The 21307-nt window shown below is 44.8% G+C and overlaps 1 protein-coding gene across 2 annotated transcripts in view; it reads right to left on the reverse strand.

Moving 5' to 3' along the window:
• Positions 1 to 21307, reverse strand: part of PITPNC1 (phosphatidylinositol transfer protein cytoplasmic 1) — a 259452-nt gene that overhangs the window by 13942 nt on the left and 224203 nt on the right. For both annotated transcript variants that reach the window (XM_067022241.1, XM_059047030.2), the window contains 2 exons: positions 6769 to 6924; positions 3890 to 3953 (listed from right to left, as the gene is read on the reverse strand). In XM_067022241.1, the coding sequence (XP_066878342.1) occupies positions 3890 to 3953; positions 6769 to 6924 (220 nt within the window). The remainder of the gene's footprint in view (positions 1 to 3889; positions 3954 to 6768; positions 6925 to 21307) is intronic.

The raw sequence follows: 21307 nt of genomic DNA on the forward strand, positions 1-21307 counted from the left end.
TCCTCAAGGCTTGGTGCATACCCTTTCCATGTAATTCAGACCACTAAGATCTAGAATTGTAATCTGTAGTTGTGATTTTTTTTCCCCACAGTTCTTAATTTGGGGAGGTGGAGGAGGGCGCACCACAGATCCCTTTGAAAATGTGATGGGCTCACGGCTGGGCCCGTGAGCCATGGCCGCTGAGCCTGTGCGTCCGGAGCCTGTGCTCCGCAACGAGAGAGGCCACAACAGTGAGAGGCCCGTGAACCGCCAAAAAAACAAACAAAAAAAGAAAACAAACAAAAAAAAGAAAATGTGATGGAGAGCAATGGGTTCTCTCCCCAGAAAAATGAAGGTAAGCACACACACAGAAAATGTTACATAAGGGCCACAGCACTCAAGTTCATGTTTCAGGAAACCTGAGGCCATTGGAAAATGCTGGCTTGGTGAACTCAGCCAGCTAATGCTAGTCCCTAAGCTGGCTTCTTTCTCCACCTTGAGCTTGCTTTTCTCCTTGTTAGGCTGCTCTAAGGACTGCAGAATGATTTCTATGTCACTTTCATGAGGGAGTTTCATCTATACTAGCCAGAGCTACCTGCCTCTACTTTTTTAGAAGGGTCAGGATTCATGAGGTTTCACTCAATCACAACCTCCCTTGGGAAACCCTCTGTGTTCCTCTCTCAAAATACTGTCAGATTTGTGAAGCAAAACCATGCTTTGGTGAAGCTGGGCTGCCTATTTTTATCCACCTCCCCTTTCACCCCATCTTCTGAAATGTGCAGTTGTTTCTTCCGATTAGTGTTGCAGTCATGCAGGAGACACCCAAGGCTCATGGATAAAGACCAATCAAGGCTTTGAAAGACAAACTCAATTCCTCCAGCAGTGTTAATGGTTATACTTTACAATGTACAAGAGCAGAATAAAATCTGTTTGAGGAAATAGTTATGTGACAGTCAAATGCTGAAATTCAGAAAAGATACAAAAGTAATCCTTGGGCAAGAAATGATCACCACCATCTACAATGTCCTTTTGTTTTTGTTTTTGTTTTTGTTTTTTACTCTTAATTAAGCACTGGAGGTGGTGAGTCTAATCAGGGAGAAACAGATCATCCAGGGCTGCCAGTGCATAAGGGTGTCCAGTTTGGTCACTGTAGGAACACACAGCCCAGGAGGTCAATGGAGCTAAAATTCAGCCCTAAGCCGACAGCACCTGCTGAACCTGCCCAGAAGGGGCGCCTTTTTCCCAATGCTTACAAGGCATCAGAGTTTAGCAGTTGGCCCTGAAGACATCTACCATTCTCTAGCATAATTAAAGTTGGATTGAATTAATTAAACTGTCCCTTCAATCTCATCTGATTTAAAGTCATTCTTAAAATTTGAGGGAGCATCGGATTCATCTGGAGGGCTTGTTAAAACACAGATTGCTGGGCTGTACCCCTTGAGTATCTGATTCAGTAGGTTGGGGTGGGGTCTGAGAATCTGAACTTGTAACAAGTACCCCAAGGACGCTGATGTGGCAGGCCCGCTTGCAGAATAAGTGCCATAAGCTGTAGGAAAGGATTTCTTTACTTTGAACCTTTTCCATGTTTACTATGAGAGCCTCACTGAGCCTGTAGAGACCAAAGAAAAATAAGCAACTTCAGGTACCCAAAACTGAAGGTCTGTTCTGGTGGGCGGTGACACAGCCATTTACCTGAAAGGCCCGCAGTCTGCAGCATTACCTTGAATAAGGGGCTGTGGGCAGCGCTATTTTCATTTATTTGACTGAGTGTCTGCATCTGTGTAATGAAGGAGCTACTGTTTTCCTGGCAAGCAGCTCAGCTGGGGGCAATGATGCCAGTAATTTACATGAAATTGATGGGGTGGGTCTCAGACCCCTTGCTGAGTGAGAAGGTTGCTTGTTTTGGTTGGGGCTAGGATTGTATATACAATGGGTGGATGCCTTCTCTAGGGAGTACAAGGTGCCCTGACCATCTGTATCTGCTAAACCACACGCTTTTTTTCTGCACTCAGATACAGAAAGGGCTTTTTGTCAGTAGACCTACCCTGAGTTAATTCCTGTCTCCACCGCACCCATCTTAAGTAGATGTTCTCATCTTAAAGGTCTTCCTTTGATGCATTATTCTAGCTTTGGGCCCCTGTAATAGTCTGAGTTTTGTTTTGTTTTGTTTTTCTGGACAAAAAGTCTTTAAGTCTCTTTGTTGCTGCAGGCTCAGGTGAGAAGGAAAAGAATCGGCCCCCATCCTCTGCACTCCAGCCATTCCCTTACTAGACTCCTGCCCACATTTTCTTTTTCTGTATCTTGCCTCTACTCAAATTCTCTTTTCTGATCAACAGGCTTGCAGTGTTTTGTCCTCCTAATCAGGGCACGGCTACCCTTCTTGATGCTGCCTTTTCCGAAAAGTCCTCTAAGGCATCCTGGCACTCAACAGAAATCTACGGAAGTGCCCTGTCTCTTGGTTTTCAGTGTGGCTGAGTTTTGGCCCTTCAGGCCTCCATTCACTTGCCAAACTTCCCACCAGTTTTGAGCCTCTTATTTGAATAACCTTTTGAAACTCCCTTAGTGTTGGTGGCAAGGAATGCCAGGAGCGTGGAGGAGAGCAAGTTGGGGGAGACCAGCAGCTCTTAACCTTTGGGGTGTCTGGACTCCCCCTAAGAATCTGAGAAAAGTCCTCCAGAAAAAAACAACCAGAAAGATTTGTTTAATGATCTGGGGAAGTAATCACAGGAGACTCTCCCTCTCTTCGTCTCTCAAGAGACAACCCCAGATCGGTGTTCAGGAGGCGTGACAACATGGTTGCCTGTGAGCAGCGCCCTGGGGGGGTGTGATAAGAGAAAGCAAATGATGGTCTTTCCAAAGAGTCTCTTCCAGAGGTCTGCATTTGAGCAAACCCAGGAAGATGCATTTGCTTCTCAGAAGACATGGATCTGGGAAAATTGTGCAAAAAAAAAAAGCACTCCCACAGCCTGCAGAACCCTGTCTTGGTCAGAAGCAGCTAACAACATTAATAACAATCACTGTCTTTGCCCATTCAGTCCAATGTAACTTTTCACTTCCAATTTGATACCTTCTGCTAACAGGAGGGAAGGGATCGGTGGAACAATGGCAGAAAGGCACCGAAATGCAATCTAGGTTACGCTGAGAACAAATTCAATGTGACTTAGGAAAAGGCCAAGGAGAAGGGCATTGCATTAGGCAATCAGATATGACCCAAGTCACCAAATGGGTGTGTTTGTTTCTTTTTATAGTCGAGGACACTAGCCTCCAATGACTGATTCTGGGAATGTCAAGGATTCACGTGGACAAAATGATAGCACTGGGGATATGGGAAGGGTCGCTCATCCATCATGGGATGAAACAAACCTTGTTTCTTTCCATTTACTAGAAATATACAGAACTTGTTTAATTCTTCCCAAAGCATTTTTTAAAAAAGCCAGAACAAGTCTCAGTCAGAAATAAGGGGGTACCAAGGCCTTTGTCCTTGAATTCTTACAGAGTCCTTATGTTTTTGGTGAGGGAGAGTTTCCAGTAGTCTCTAAATCAAAGGACTGCTTTCACTTGATATGATGCTTCACACAGCATGGATCTTGAAGTTTGGGATAAATTAGGATGGGTTTGAAGCCTATCCAACAGCGAATTATGGAGCCCTGCATTATCAAGTATGCAAGCATCAAACATACTGCGGTCCTACTTAGTCAATAACTAAGTGTTGTGGTTATTTTAGACCAAGCTTCTATCATTGCATTCTCCTTCATTATGTCCCATGGACAGTGCTGTTTCCAATACAGAAAGCAATAGCCCTGCCTTTGTTGTTGTCTTTCTAGGTAGCAGTTGAAGCCGGACGGCCTGAAAGCCCAAGCCAACGTGTTATGAAGTTGTTCTAGGAGTGATTGGGGGGAAGTCGACTTACCATACCACTCATCAACCCATGCAAAAGCCTGTCTATGTCCAATCAGAAGAATATCTCGGACCACCTAAAAAAGCAAAAGAAGGATGTTTGACAGAATACCAGGTTTGATTAAAACTATCTGGAAAAGGGATGGTTCCCAATTCTTGGAATCCTGACAATTACAAATTTCTCCATCCCTCTGGCCATATGTGATGACAATTAGGGGCTGACATACTTACTCTCAGCCCTTTCCATGGCGTCCATACGCTTGCTGTAAATTAATCTCTTTATCTTATTTGAAAGTTGGGCTGGAGGTTGTTCACACTAATGACGATGACTTGGCAGTCACACAGCCGTGACTGGAATGAGTCTCTAGGACTGATCACCTTGAGAGTTTTCTCTTCATTTATCTTTACCTAAATCAGGTTCTACTTTTCTTTTGCAGAAGGGTGCGTCTCACTGGTGCCAGGAGGTCATAATTGTTGGAAATCAAGAACATTTGTCCGGGTAGCAAGTCACTTCTAAGCCAAAAGCACTTAAAACTCTCTCTTTTCTAATGAAGTATCCTAAATATTGCTTAATTTTTTTAAAAAATAATTGAAGGTGTGGGATTCAAGAGAAGTAAATATCTTTCTAGGCTTGATTTTCATGTAATAAGGGGGGGGGAGGGAAAGAGCAGTTTAGTCAACTCTTCTTGAAAGAGATGAAATAAGAGACCTGAACCAGAGTAGAACATAATGGGAATAATGAACTTGACTGGAGACAAAAGGAATGAAATTGTTTCTTATGGTGACAGATAACGGCAATAGAAGACTAAGAAAAATAATTCTATAGGGTTTGTGTATTATATACCATTTATGTGCTTTTATTTCATGGTATTCTTTTTTTTTGTCTTCTGTAAATATGCCTTTTTACATTTCTTAGATACTCAACGCTCTCCCTCCAACATTCCTTTCTTCCTGCCAAACAAATCTAGCAATTGTCAAAAACCTCTTGCAGAAGCTTCAAGCATGTTTCAATAAATGACGGATTTTCATTCAGTGATTTTGCAGAAACAAGGGAAGCTTTCATAATGAAGTGTTTATTACTCCAGGCCTCTGGATATCTAGTGAGGCTTTTGTAATTCGGAAGGAGGAAACATGTAATGAAAATAAGAGACAACATGAAGCCATACACACTTGAGTGCTGAGTGTGTCAAATTCACGGAAATCAAAAGAACAGCATTGAGGCATCAGTAAATACACGCTATTGCATTAAGCACAACACAGCTGTCTACTGGAAACAAGAATTCAATAATGTGCTAATGGCTCGCTTTCGAACATTTTTTTCCCCTTAACTGTGAATAGATTCTTCAAACATAAAGGTGTTCAGAGAAAGGCATCCCTGGCACTTAAAACCCATGCAAATGCTAGCCTCAGATACTCATGAGAGGCTCATGTGCCACAGCAGGTGTGTTTTGGGGGTGTTGATAACATTTCATTATATTTGGAAATGGGCAAATGGGAATGTCTATTACTAGAGCGTAATTCTTGCAAGTATTGTAAAGAAATGGATTCTCAAAACTAGAAAAGAAACACAGTGAGCCCTGTGGCAATCTAAATATGCTTTGTGAGAAGAGGAGATAATAAAACATACTATGGTAGTGGCCCTGATAAGAGGAGATCATTTGGGGTTTTTTAAAAAAGGTGGGATGTTGTAGGAAGTCAAGAATATATAGCTGGAGATCGACCCAGAGCTGAGGCTGGAAAATGTTTACTCGGAGAGCCCGCACTGTCTTCCTGCTTAATAACTGGGACACAGCAGGAAAACAAGAGGTCCCAGAACTTGATTTCTCTGTGTGCCACTTGGCTCCCAGCCTGGGCTGGGCAGAGTGGGTTCTTGAGCTCAGCAGATCAGTACGCTTCTCTGCTTCAGATTTGCTCCAGGGTCTGCTATTATCGGGAGCCCAAGTTCAATCTCTTTGTTGGACCCAAATTCAAGATTTACACATTTTATTGTCAACTGGCCCCCCCCCCCACCAAGCTCAGTAGATAAATCCATCTAAGTAACAAAAAGCTCAGTGCATTAAGGTTAAATTCCAGTGCCCCCAAAAGAATTTCAGAAAGCTATTCTTTATCAGTTTTTAAGTGGAAAAATAAACAGATATCCAGCCTATCTGGAATGTACAGACAACTTGGGTAGTTATTTATTTTCATGAAAATAGGAGTTACAGAGGGCAATGTTCAACACTGTATTTCCCATTAATTTCCATGAGAATAAGAGTTACGTTAGAAGCCCCTAACAAACTTAAATCATCACCCCAAATGGGTTCCTGCTACAACATTAACATGTTTAGTCAAAGTAGGCATACAATTGAAATCTGTGTTTTGAGGTTGTTAATAATTCTTTGGTAGCAGAATTATTAAAAGGGCAGAAATGCTGGGGTACACCATCTAATGGGACCACTGGGATTTCCTGTTCTGTCTCTTGGGGCAACTTTTACCTCAGGTGTCTACATTTGCAGGATCTTTTGAGTGAGAACCATCCTTGAGGGGACTGCACATACAGATAAACCCTGTGCTTCTGTCTGAACCCGAGTACCCAAGGACCAAGTACAAGCACCTCTCTCTGGAACTAGATTAGCCTGATGCCAAAGAGAGAAGTATATTTTGAAAGCCCAACTTCCTGAACATACCCAATAGACATGGAGGTCACAGAATGAGAGATAAAGTGTAAGATATCTATTAGTGGGAGAAAACTAAACAGTAGACAAAATGCATTTTCATGAAAATAGGGTTTTCTAGATGCAGGTACCTCGTGTTGGCTCAGCGCTTATACATCTGTTGGGCATTGGGCACTGCAGCTCACAACAAAGACGGTTACTTTGTCCATAGCCCAGGAACTGCTGTCCATTTACTTACCTTGTGTACAAATTGTTCCACTCTGGTCTGAAGCCCCCAGACCTCGAACTTCACGGTCACCAGCTTGTAGGAACACATGATGGGCTGATGACTATCTCTCCAGCCTTCCCTTAACTGGCCCCGTCCTGTCTTCTCTGACTTGAAGTGTTTAGGATCCTGGAGGAAAAAAAGAAAAAATCAAAGAAATGATAACTTAAAAGTTCAACCATCTTTTTACACGAAAAAAGTGAATAAGGGAAGCCAAGTGAAAGAAACCAGTCACCAAAAGCCACAGTGTCTAATTCCATTTATGTAAAATATCCAGAATAGGCAAATCTATGGAAAACGTAGATTAGTGGCCTAAGGCCAGGGGAGGGAGATAGTATGGGGAATGACTGCTATGGGAACAAAGTTATTTTTGAGGTGATGAAAATGCTCTAAAATTAGATTTAAGGTGATGGCTCACAACTCTGTAAATATGCTAAAAACCATTGAGCTGAACACTTTAATGGATGAACTTTATGGTATGTAAATTAGATGCCAATAAAGCTATGAAAATACATAAATGAGATATAAAAAATGCTATCTACTACCTCAGTAGGGTTTTTCAGGGAGTGCACTGGCTCTGGGTTTGGTGATACTCTTTTTTTTTGGCCATACCGTGCTGCTTGCGGGATCCTACTTTCCCGACCAGGGATTGAACCCGTGCCCTCGGCAGTGAAATTGTGGAGTCCTAACCACTGGACCGCCAGGGAGTTCTCTGCTGATATTCTTGCATAAAGTAATACTATAATAATCATTATCCTGGGGCTTCCCTGGTGGCGCAGTGGTTGAGAATCCGCCTGCCGATGCAGGGGACACGGGTTCGAGCCCTGGTCCGGGAAGATCCCACATGCTGCAGAGCAACTAAGCCTGTGCGCCACAACTACTGAGCCTGCACTCTAGAGCCCGCGAGCCACAACTACTGAGCCTGCATGCCACAACTACTGAAGCCCACGCGCCTAGAGCCCGTGCTCCGCAACAAGAGAAGCCACTACAATGAGAAGCCCGCACACTGCAACGAAGAATAGCCCCCGCTCGCTGCAACAAGAGAAAGCCCACGCGCAGCAACAAAGACCCAATGCAGCCAAATAAATAAATAAAAATCATTATCCTAAGTGTGTTTACTGAATGTACACTGTGGGCAGGCACAGAACCAGGTATTAGATTATGCTTCCCCTCAGCCAGATTTCTTTGCCCTGGGGGTTGTGGGAGGGCACCAGGTGCATGTGTGGTCTGAAAGGTATGGTCTGTGTGTGATTGCAGGGCACTTCCGTCCACTCAAGAGAATGGACTCAACTCTACTTGGATGATCTCTGTTCCCTGACTTTCCTCCAGGGTCCTTCCTCACTTGTATCAATGGCAGGAAGATGGTGGGTCTGGGGGCAGACAGGGACCAGAGTGGGACACATAAATGATTAATGGCGTACAGAAATGACAAAAGGGATTCTGGAAGGGAGTAAGGAAAGAAGGATGCATAATAACTACCCCAAGGAAATAAGTACTTCTGGGGAGGGAGGGACTTGAGTGTGGACAGCATTTTTGAATCTTTGGTACCAACTTTGCCAAGGTATATTTTTATCACCTGGACCAGCCCAGAAACTGCTACTGAAATTATGTGCATAGGCCTAGAAAGATTATGATAATAACATGATATATGAAAAAGGCATAAGCATAGGGTTTGGCCCATAGCAAGTACTCAACTGATGTTGGCCATTATTGTACTTCCCAAGGCAGTCAATGAAGCCTCTGATGCTCAGCCCTACAGTCCGGGGCAGAGATAGCAATGCCTTTCCAAAGCACCCTGGAATTGCTGGTAAAAGATGTGATGTTTAAGACCATGGGACTACTTCCTGCCTGACCTGTATTCCTACACCACAAAATGTGCAGTGGTTAAGAATCCACCTGCCAATGCAGGGGACACAGGTTCGAGCCCTGGTCTGGGAAGATCCCACATGCTGTGGAGCAACTAGGCCCGTGCGCCACAACTACTGAGGCTGCGCTCTTGAGCCTGCGAGCCACAACTACTGAAGCCTGCACGCCTAGAGCCTGTGCTCCGCAATGAGAGAAGCCACCGCAATGAGAAGCCCGTGCACTGCAGCAAAGAGTAGCCCCCGCTCGCCGCAACTAGAGAAAGCCCATGCGCAGCAACGAAGACCCAACACAGCCGAAAAAATTAAAAAAAAACAACAAAGAGAGAAGGCCAGTAAATGAAGAGATATATCACCAGGGAGACTATGGGAGATAATCTCCAAAGATGGCCCCCATCAATTCCCTCCCTCACTGTGCCTGTAAGAGGTGGAGGCTACTTCCCCTCCCCATGAATCTAGACTGGTCTGTGACTTGCTTTGACCAAAAGAATGTGGCAGAAGAGACACTGTGTCAGTTCAGGTCTTTAAGAGAAGCCGGAAACCGGAAGTCTGCCACAATGTAAAAAATCTAGCTTGATCACCCTGAGACCACCATGCTGTGAAGAAGCCCAAGCCTGCCACGTGGAGAGCCGTGTGGAGAGATGCTCCCTCATTCCAGCTGAGAAGCCAGCACATGAGCGAAAGAGCCGTCTTTGATATTTCAGTCCAAGCATATACTACGAGGAACAGAAGATCCTGCCCAGCTAAGCCCAATCGAGATGGCAGAATTGTGAGAACTAATACACTGTTGTTTGAAGCCACTAAATTCTTGGATGAATTGTTACTCAGCAAGAGAGAACAAAACAGGAGCATCAAATGGATTCCAAAACAGACGCAATAACTGGATCTCCAAAGACGAAGAGAAGGAATGCTGCTTTCTTTTTTCCCAGAACTCACTGGAAGTTCATACAATTAGCTACACCCGTGACAACTATACACAAGGAAATGTACGGCTGCCAAGCAGTTCCTGAAGCTTAAAATACAAGAGCTGGAGTTAAACAGGGGAAGCTGGTTTCTTTTCCCACCTGCCCTTCGACTTTCCCGCGAGAGGCAAGTGACGAGTGGGTAAATAAAGGACAGTTGCGGTGCCAGCGAGCAGTTGAAAGCAAGAGGGCAAAGCTCCTGGCAACCCAGACATTTAAGAGACAAAGGACCCAGGCAACAAAGGAAGTGCGGCCGTGGCCTGAGCTGCTTTCACTTGTCTCAGGTCCTGTGCACTGGGCCTGAGAAAAGCCTGAAGATGGAGGCCCCTGGGCCAACTGGCTGCACCCCACGCTCCCCTCCCCAGCGTGAGTCCCTGATTCATGGACTAGCCTCGGCTTGTCCCTTCAGCCAGCCACTGTGGATCTTGACGTGATACCTATTCTAGAATCCTCGTGTAGACTCCAGACATCTCAAGAATAACATAAGACTCTGTAATATTAAACGTGGAACACCGGCAGGTTGCATTTCCAAAGCAATTAAAAGTTGTGGGGCCTCACAGCAAACTTCACTTCTGAATAAGACCTGAAAAGTACTGCCTGCAAAGTGAAAACTATGCAGACACTTAAATTCACATGTGGCTCCCGATCAAACCACAAAATTACAAAATGATATCAGGCATTCGTGAGACAGAGCTTTGGGAAAAGGCTAGATGGGTATGAGAAGTGTGCTGTATTTTCAAGATGCGGAATGGGAGTTTTAAACTGGACGTGGTAATTTGACTTCACACCCTCGGTTTTATGGATAAGGATACTGAGGCCTTAGAAAATGAAATATTTTGTCCCCAAACCACGGGCACTTGGTAACAGAGCTGGGACAAGAATCCCTGCCTCCCCTAATTCTAGCCCAATGTTCTTTCCAGTACATTTACTTTGAATATTAAACAGCAAAAGGGTGCTTTTGTTATAGCCAGATGCCAAAGAAGCAATTAACAATTGGGCTTTTTATGGCAACAGTGTGTTGATTTTTTGTGAGTCTGGTGTCATATCCACAGCTGTTGATTTCATCTAGTAAATCTCATACATGGCCTATAATTAGGGATTCACTTTCAGAGAGCTGGAGGGAAGTAAGGGATTGAGGGATTTACCAGAGGCTCCTTTAATCAAAACTCAAGATCAGAAGCGAACATCCAGCTGAATACCTTTGAATGACAATGAACAAAATAAATAGATAAACTAATACAATTTAAAAAAAATCAAACCACTGGGTCTTGTCTGAAGTATTCTGGTCACTGCAAACTTTCTGCCTTTTCCCCTCCCCCTCTATTTCTCCTCCCCACCTTCCCCTCAAATACTCATTCTTCTGGAAATTATTATCTTCAACTCTCATTCTCTCACTTGAGTTTGTGAACATAAATATCTAAATTGCCCCATTCATACAGCAGTTGATCTTTCTTATCACTTATTAATTTTTTTTATTTTTTAATTTTCTAGTTTTTATTTCTTTCTATAGCTGCTATAGTATTTTTAAATTTTTTTAAATTTTTTAAAATTTATTTATTTATTTATTTATTTTTAAAATTTACTTGAGCCCAGCCACTCCACGGCATGTGGGATCTTCCCGGACCGGGGCACGAACCCACGTCCCCTGCATTGGCAGGCGGAGTCTCAACCACTGCGCCACCAGGGAAGCCCCGTATTTTTTAATTTTTAATAAATTTATTTATTTATTTTTGGCTGCATTGGGTCTTCGTTGCTGCACGCGGGCTTTCTCTAGTTGCAGCGAGCGGGGGCAACTCTGTTGCGGTGCGCGGGCTTCTCACTGCGGTGGCTTCTCTTGTTGTGGAGCACGGGCTCTAGGTGCGCGGGCTTCAGTAGTTGTGGCGCACGGGCTTAGTTGCTCCGCCGCATGTGGGCTCTTCCCGGACCAGGGCTTGAACCTGTGTGCCCTGCATTGGCAGGCGGATTCTTAACCACTGCACCATAGCCCTGGCCTATTTTAAAAGGACATAAAATTTGACTTTAGTGTGACTGAGAGATTATATACATCTCCAAACTCTTGCTGGATCCCAACCCGGTGCAAGCAGAAAACACAGTGAAAGTTCTCTGTAGTGGGTGGTGACCCCCTCAAAAGATATGTCCAAGTCCTCATCCCTAGTACCTATGAATGAGATCTTCTTTGAGAAAAGAGTGCAGATGTAATGAAACTAAGGATCTAGAGACGAGCTCATCCTAGATTAAGATGGTGGGCCCTAAATCCAATAACAAGTGTCCTGATAAGGGACAGAAAAGAAGACACAGAAAGGAGGCCACGTGAAGTTGGAGGTTGGAGATACGCAGCCACAAACCACAGAACTCCTGGAGCTGCCAGAAGAGGCAAGAAAGGATTGTTCCCTAGGGCCTCACCGTCACTAAGAACGTCTGTCCTCCAGAACTGTGAGAGAAACCTCTGGGGGTGAGGAGTATGGTTAAATCCCCAATGCTTCTGATCAAATCGGTCTTGGGTGGGGTCTGTGCATCCAGCATTTCAAAAGCTCCCCAGGTGATCCAAACATACAGCCAAGGTTTAACCACTACCATAAGGTACAAATGTCATCTCTGTGCTCCACACGAGGAGCCTGAAGCTCAGAGGTGATTGCTGGCTTATCCACAGTTCTCCAGGCCTCAAGCTCAGGTCAACCTGACTCCCAGACCTGGGCTCCCTGCTCCCAGACCACGTGGATTCTCATCTGAAATTCTGGCACAATCTGTCAGAGGGGGGCTTCGGTCTCCTCATCTGCAGGATGGTGTTAATACTAATTCCCTTGTGGGACTGTCGCAAGGCTTAAATTGGATACTGTCGGTGAAGTCCCCAGCCCAGCACCCAATAGGTGATGCATGATATACAGGAGTCATCCCAGAGCTTTAAGAAGCACATGATACTGAAACACCCTTAAGAGATTTCAATTTCCTCAGATCTCACTTAGCTCCTCAGAAGAAAGGCAGCAGGAATACCTTAAGTGCTGTAGGATTATTTTCACTTTATTGTTATCCTGTGGTTGAGTGTATAGAAAAACAAGTGCAAAAGAATATGGCTGCCCACCATAATGCTGGTGTGCTTGTGTCAGTGAGAGGCAGGGTAGGCATTTCCGTTTTCTGGAAGCTGTCACCTGTCAGTGTCCGTAAGTATGGTGGTGGAAGGAATCCCAAGAAAAGCGTTTTTGCTTGTTGGACTCTCACGACTAAGTTCTGGGCCAAGGACAAGTGATAGTCTTCAATCCTAGAATCAATTCCTTTCCCTCTTTCTCTTGTGTTTCAAGAACACTGTTCCAAGTTGGCAAAGCAGAGAGCAAAGCAGATTGCCCTACTGTAGGCTGCTCCCTTAAAGGAAGGGATTTTACTGATTTCACCAAGGTTCTGGAACCACATAGGGGCACACAAAGGAGCTGGTCCATCCAAGCTGGGAGCTTCCCTGGCAGGTGGACACACTGGGCAGCTATCTCCCCATGTCAGGATGGGCCAGCCTTGAAGACAGACAACTTCAAGCATCTTAGGGGTTATATAAAAGCTTTCCTCCTGAAGAGCTGAGAACTACACAGAGATAAATGCAATCCTTTCCTTCCAGTAATCGTCCAAGCTAGGGTGGAGCTTCTTTCCCTAACGGGGAACCTAGCTGTATAAGTTTGCTAGAGCTATCATAACAAAGTACCACCCACTTAACACCCACTTTGTGTTAAGCCACCCACAAACTGGGTGGCTTAACAGAAATTTATTGTCTCACGGTTCTGGAGGCTAGAAGTCTGATATCAAGGTGTCAGTAGGGCAGGTTCCCTCTGGGGGTTGTAAAGGAGAATCTGTTCCACGCCTCTTTGCTAATTCTGGTGGTTTGGTTTGCTGGGAATTCTGGTGTTCCTTGACTTGTAGACGTACGCTCCGGTCACACGGCATCCTCCCCGTGTGTCTTCACATCGTCTTCCTTCTGTGCATGTCTGTCTCTGTCTCTAAATTTCCCCCTTTCGTAAGGACACAATCATATTGGATTAGAGCCCACTGAACCTCATTTTCATTTGATTACCTCCGTGAAGACCGTATTTCCAAGTAAGGTCGCACTCGCAGGTACTGGGGGTCAGGACTTCAACATATCTTTTTGTGGGGAACCAGGCCAACCTCTAACACCAAGTCAGAGAGGTGTTCACAAGGGGAATCTTCTCGATTACCCTGTAACTCTTCCACAGCTTGTTCACCTACGCGGTCAATGCTCTTGCCTTGAGGGCTCTGCCCAGCAGCTGGCTAGCTGGGAGCGCACCAGGCTGCAAGTCCCTCCAGCTGGGGGGCTTCTAAATTCATCCCCAGCGAGAGCTCTGGCTCTGGACCCTATCGGTGCTCCCCAGGCTTGGCAGATGGCAACTTGGACCCTTGTCATTAAAGCCCGTCTTTATGGAGGGAGCTGCGCTGGTGCCAGGGCTTCTCCCCGGGGCCAGATGGACCTCACTGGTCACACTTGCTTCCGTGCTGGCGCATCTTCTTTAGAAGGCTTCCTCTTTCCTCTCCCCGGGGTCCAGTCACACCTTCAAATTTCATCCATCTCGCACTTGGACAAAGCAGAACAAAGGTGACGCTAAGGGCTTTGATTAGTGCAGCCCATGTGAAACTGTGTCCCTGGGTTTGTCAGGATCAGTCTCACACCTGGGAGGTGCCAGGAGAAACCCGCAGGAGATCTCAGCCTGGCTGGAGCGCAGCTTGCATCTCAGAGGCAATATTATCAGCCGACGTTCACTGAGATATAAAGTCTCCGTGACTAATTACGCTTTCAATTTGAACCACAAAGGACTATAGCCAACAGGGGCTTGCCCTGTTAACTGAAATTAGAAGTCTTTGATAAATGTTAAATGAAAAAGGGCTAAGCAGTAACTGGCTAGGAATTGCTATATTATGTAACCATAATGCTCAGCCCTCAAATAGAGATGAACTAACCAATCTGAAAAATATCAGATTTTTTCCTGCATTCAGGAACTTTTCCTAATGACTCCAAGGTGGTATTATTCTCATTCCCCTTCAATGAATGGCCGTTTCAACCAGCTAAAATTTAGCTGCAAATTTGGACCAGCATTTCTTAAACCTGAATCCTAAAAGGGATACACATAAAAATTAAAGCGCTTTCAAAGAAGCTAGTCCCAACAGAGCACATATTAAAGGATCCCATTCATATGAAGCGTCTAGAACAGGGAAATCTACAGAGATAGGAAGATTAGTGATTGCCTAGGGCTGGGGTGGGATTGAGGATAAAAGAATAGGGGGTATGATAGCTAAAGCATACAGGGTTTCTGGGACTTCCCTGGTGGCGCAGAGGTTAAGAATCCGCCTGCCAATGCAGGGGAGCCCGAGTGCCACAACTACTGAAGCCCGCACACCTAGAGCCCGTGCTCCGCAACAAGAGAAGTCCACGCACCGCAACCCCGCTCGCCGCAACTAGAGAAAGCCCGCCCACAGCAACGAAGACCCAACACAGCCAAAAATAAATAAATAAATAAATAGATTCATACAGGGTTTCTTTACTGGGTTGATGAACATGTTTTAAATTTGACTGTGGTGATGGTTACCCACATCTGTGAATGTACTAAAATCCACTGAATTCTACACTTCAAGTGGGTGAACTGTATGGTATGTGAGCTAGGTCTCATAAAGGTGTTAAAAAAAAAAAAGCCAACAGCACTAAGGAGCTTTCATCACAGTGCACTTGAGAACTGGCCAAAAACTTTACTTGAAAGGTCACCTGCTATGCATCAGCTTAAAATAAAAAAAAACCCCAAATGCAAATTGTAGCCAGAAGCAGCCAATTCTTGCTTTGTTAGCAGTTAATACCTAAAGTGCTATTTTTAAAGCATTTGCTCTTGGCACTAGCGTGTACTGCAAACACGGAGTGATCTGTGTTAGTCCTCTGCAAAGCAACTCTTAAAGGAGCTTGACTCAGAAGGTGTGTCTGACATGTAGAAAGGCAGAGAAAAAGGTGGCTGGGCGGCGGGGAGTGTTTTGGTGGCTGTTCTGAGCACTTCTCGGTTCTAATTCAGGGCGGGGAGAACGCAAAACCGTCTACCTGAAGAAGAGGAAGCATGAGAATGGAAAATTTGAGTACAAACCACAAAACCATTGAATAGTCAGCAGCCTCTAGCCCTGAGGGTGACCACTGGTGATGCCTTTTAGGGGAAGCAGGGAGGAGACGAAGGCAAAAGAGAACCTTGAGAGAGGTGGTCAGGAGAAAGTGGAGAATGGAAGGAGGGGGAAGTCGCCACACTAGATAATGTTCATCAAATGCTTGCTGGGTACCAGAGCCTGGGTCGAGCACTTCAGATATGCTCTCTCATTTAATCTTTGTGGTATAAGAAATATATTTGAGGTGACTTAGGGTGCAGCCCACAGATAGTGTAAGTTTCTGAAATCAAAAGCTGATAACAGGGGCTTCCCTGGTGGCACAGTGGTTAAGAATCCGCCTGCCAATGCAGGGGATATGGATTTGAGCCCTGCTCCGGGAAGATCCCACATGCCGCGGAGCAACTAAGCCCATGCGCCACAACTACTGAGCCTGCGCTCTAGAGCCCGCGAGCCACAACTACTGAAGCCCACATGCCACTACTACTGAAGCCTGCGCACCTAGAGCCCGTGCTCCACAACAAGAGAAGCCACCGCGATGAGAAGCCCTCGCATCGCAAAGAAGAGTAGCTCCCCAGCTCGCGGCAACTAGAGAAAGCCCGCGCGCAGCCACAGAAGACCCAACGCAGCCAATCCATCAATCAATCAATTAAAAAAAATTTTTTAAAAAGCTGATAACAGACTAAGAAATATTCTTGATGAGTTGCAACATGGCAACAGTGATCAGCACTGGATTAACTGTCCCTGAATCTAGTTTGCTCCTCATGTATGGTATTGTTTTGGGAAACCTGGACCTCCAACTTGTTGAACAGAAACTGGGATAGAGATAGTCCATAAGCCAATCACTCTGTATTTGAAGGCAATAAAGGATTTCCATTTTTAAAGCTGGAATAGATTTCAAACTGATTTTAGCTTTAGAACTCATTTTGTTTTCCCAAATATAATTATTTTTTGGAATCCCAACATATAAAGAAGGTAAGAATGATGAGTGGATTCCTTGGACTGTTTCAACCTTCGCTGTTTGACACAATATATGTCACTGTTTACTGGGCTCAGAAGCACCTCCGTGGGGCCCGAGGTTCTGTGGTGCAGAACTGAGTGGGGGACCAAAAAAGCTTTGCAATGAGACACACGTGGGTTTGAATTTCTGCTCCCGCGACTACTACCTGTGTGAACCTGGGCAAGTTATTTAACTTCAAGACTGCTGAGGGGATGATAAAAATGAGAAAAGGAATGTTTCCTAAACTGGTGTCTGTGGGAGTATTCTTTGGGGGCTATGACTTTTATTTTTTCTTTAATGGGTTCCTGGATTACTCCGCTGTGGGATGGCCACGTTTTGTTTTTTTCAGACCAGGTTTGTTTTGGCCAACCCACTATTTTCTAGAATGTTCACAAGGAGGAAAATTTTCCTAAAAGATGGGGAGTCGACTTCCATCCGATCATTAAACCTAAGGAGGGTAACCAAGGGACTGGAAAGGCCCTTCCTCTTACTTACTCTGTCTTTCCCTAAGATCCTCTATTCATAGGGTCAGTGAGACTCGGGGTTAACGAATTACATTTTAGGAGGAAACACATTTCCTGGAGTGCTTTATAAAGACAGACAACAGTGTTTGTAACTTCAGCTTTGCCTGAAGGGGCCAGCTTGGTGGGGGAGGAGAAGCACAATCTTTGGGGTTTGAATCAAGGCTTCCTGAAACGTCAGCAAGCTACTTAGACTCTCTGAGCCTCAGTTTCCCTATCTATAAAATGGAAACAATATCTATTCTATTGAGTGGTTAGCATTAAATGGTATAACTGAATAAAATAACTTAGCAAATGACCTTTCTTTTTCTCAAAAGTTAGTTCCTGTCCCTCTAAAGTCAGGTTTCACAATTCTGTGAGAAATCTGTTGAAACTTATAAGGCCCAAGTTAATGAGCTGATAATTGTATGTCTTTCTTTGGGTCCCTTAGCTATAAAAGATGAAGACAAGCCACTAAATAGCACCTATTCTTTCCTGGATATCTTTGGAGCAGAAGCTGAACAGTTGTACTTGGAGTCTGAAAAAACAGAAGTGGAGGAGAGAATCACTGGGTCAGGTCTCATTTCTCAAGAGAAAAAAATATCACTTCCATCACCCCAGAGTCGCAGCCCTAGATTCTTAGAGCTAGTTGGGAAAGGGCTTGGGCAAGATCTAGCCAGAGGATCTGATGGACATCGATTACGGTCTTCAATGAAAGAAAATAAATTTGGATGAGGGTTGATCCGAAGCCAGCCCCCAACTCAGCAGCAACTTAGGAGAAAACTGAACAAATGTATATTATAAAAACACTGTTGGCTGGCAAGGAAGGCATTGAGTATGACTCTACAGATGACAGATGGTATCAGATTCTCAACAGATGGAATGAAAATCAAAGGTATTGACCCCTCCCTCGGTAGGGTATTGGGCAGTCTTCCAGGCTTACATTGCTGTTTCCTTTCGCCTCTACAAAATCAAGTAACGATAAAATGGTTTTAAAATGTGAACACAGTAAATTGGAGCTTGCTTAGGCAGAGCTTCCCTACCTTGAATGGATAAACAGGTGTGACAAGGTCCGGGTCCCCTTGGCCCCTGGGTGAGCAGACTGGGCCTCCTGACCCTGGGAGGTGGTCCCCTGGGACCAGGAGCTCCCTGACATGCCAATCAAAACCGACCATTTTCTATGTGCATCATGGCATGAAAAAGGTTGGGAAGTCTGCTCTGAGGTTTTTCCCCAAACATGATGCATTCATACACAAATCCTTGGGTCGCATCTTACTGCATCTGGTGTGGTAGGTCCAGAGAGGGTCCCAGGCATCTGTATTTTTTTAAGCTCCCAAGGTGATTCTAATCTGATTTGGGAACTCTGCTCTAAGGGCCAAGAAGTTCTGGTGTTTTATTTATTATTATTATTATTTTTGTTGGTTTGTTTGTGGGTTTTTTTTTTTGTTTTTTTTTGCCGTACGCGGGCCTCTCACCGTTGTGGCCTCTCCCGTTGCGGAGCACAGGCTCCGGACGCGCAGGCTCAGCGGCCATGGCTCACGGGCCCAGCCGCTCCGCGGCACGTGGGATCTTCCCGGACTGGGGCACGAACCCGTGTCCCCTGCATCGGCAGGCGGACTCTCAACCACTGCGCCACCAGGGAAGCCCCTGGTGTTTTAATAAGGCAATAAATAGCAGGGGCTGATGTAGGTGGCAAGTTGTGGATTTAATGCCTGTTTTCTTGAACGTACAGATGGAGGTTCTCCATGAGATGGGAGTGAAGAAGAGCTTGGTTATACCTGTTCACTTCTGGCTGAAAGCCTTTCCTTTGGATCCTGCTTCCTTCTTTTAAAGTCTTAACTATTATTCTTCTAAAATACACCTGGTAAAAGGCTTGGGGTAGACAGTTGATAAAATGCCCAAACTGCCTTGGGTAGCATCCTGGGACTCCAGTGCTACAGACTGCCCCAGGTTGGCACAACAAACAGTAAATGCAACCTCTAAGGTTTCTTAGGGGTGAAGTATAAGAGGCACACGCCAGTCTGAATTCAGGTTAAACAATAACAGAAGTAATAAGAACACATTTTTTAAAAAGTCTCAGCAGTACAAATGGTTCCATTTTCTGCAGGATCTTGCTGTACCTGCAGCAAATTCTGTCATCTTGTGAACTGGAGTGATCGAAACCAACCCTCTGCTTCTCTTCTGCATTCATGCCAACAAGTAAAAAGCAATATGCAAACTCCCAGAGCCCCACTCATGGCAGCCACTTTCCAAAGACACTTGGGGGACTTCCCTGGCTTTGCCTTCCAATGCAGGGGGTGCAGGTTCGATCCCTGATCGGGGAGCTAAGATCCCACATGCCTTGTGGTCAAAAGATCAAAACATAAAAAACAGAAGCAATATTGTAACAAATTCAATAAAGACTTAAAAAAAAATGGTCCACATCAAAAAAAAAAAAAAACAAAACAAAGACACTTGGTTTCTACTGAGCAACCATCCCAGTGACACATCTGCAGATCTCAATGCCAGTGTCAAAGCAGGGAGAAGGGAACATTTATTAAATGCTAACTGTGTGCCAGTACTGTGCATTTTAATGCTTTGCCTTTCACATCATCTCATTGCATCTCATCTCATCTCTCCACCCATCCACTCATTTGAATGGAGGAAGAGATTCAAGATGGTGAATCATCACTGGTGCTGATGAAGTGCAATGGCTGTGATCACCTGGGAGGCCTCCCAAAGCCTGAGCCCCTTATTACATTGGGGTTGAGCTCCATCTACTCAGGGAAAGCATGGGCTGGGAATCCCCATCCGTAAGTTCTAGAGGTTATCTTTCACACAGATCCCTCTTCAACAAGCCCAATTGTTTCTCCCCTCAATGGATGTTTTGCTTGGTTGAATCCTCCCTTTTGGGACATGGGGCCATTTCCCCAAAGGCTCTTTCTATTGACTCAATGACCCAGCACCACAATCAGCAATTCCGCTCCTGGCAGAGACTTAGAATCTCTGGTTTTGATCTGATATTTAGGAATTCATTTGCCTCAGTTCTGTTAGACTCACGTAGTTTGGCATTTCACTACCCAATCCAATTGGTAAGATTTGGAACTGCTATTCTGGGCACCGAGCTCTGGGGAACCTCATTCATGCAAATTATTGCAGCAGTTTAAATTGGTTATTTTTCCCCTTGAAAAATTAGAAGACAAAAATCTTTTATCTAGGATGGAGTTGGGCACTACTGTTTTCCTAGTACTCCCAATAAAAATTGGCTTTGCTCACAACATTGCAGTAGCTCCACATGATTAGGCCAAAAGAACAGTAGTGGTTTTAAACACCAGTATTAGGCCTGGTATTTCAGTACGACTTGGTGACCCAGCTTTCTTCTACTTGGAAGAAATGAGAACTGAAAGAGAGTACCTATTTGTTATTGGTCGAAAAATGATGCAGCCAGCGTTGTTAAAGACTGGACTACTGTTTAGTGCCCTGTTATTTCCAAAAGTTTCTTTTCATTAACAAAGTTTTATTGCTGCCAATATGGCTGAAGGTGATTTGTTCACAAAAGAGGTAGCAGAAGAAGGAGAGAAGTGAGTTGATGGGTTACAGGGTTCTAAACCTGTTGGTGTCCAGGGGTCTGCCCTCACCACCGCCCCCCCGACTCCCCCAAGAAAGTCAGTTTCTCTGGTGCAGTCACAAATGGAGACGCCTTCCACGGTGGCTGATGACCCTACTTTGAAAGTTCTCAGCTACTTGCAGAATAAAAGCCAAATTCCTTGGCTTGACATTTGAGGCTCTTCTTTTCTACCCTGGTTACTCACTGACCCTTGAACGTGCAGTGGAATTCCCTACCTTTTCACTACCTTTGCTCTCACTCAGTACACTGCCTTTCCAATCTCACTTCTTCAAAATTCACTGTGTTCCCACACAAGTGTGGATCAGAGAGTCATTTAATATAGCTTTGGAGTAGGGGCAATTTGGCTATATCTAAAAAGATTTAAACCCACATACCCACTGACACAACAATTTCACTTTTAGAACTTATTCTACAGAAATATTACAACTATGCCAAAAAATATATAGCATGAGGATGTT

This window comes from Kogia breviceps, chromosome 19 (genome assembly GCF_026419965.1).
Source record: "Kogia breviceps isolate mKogBre1 chromosome 19, mKogBre1 haplotype 1, whole genome shotgun sequence".
In the NCBI taxonomy this organism is placed as follows: Eukaryota; Metazoa; Chordata; class Mammalia; order Artiodactyla; family Physeteridae; genus Kogia; species Kogia breviceps.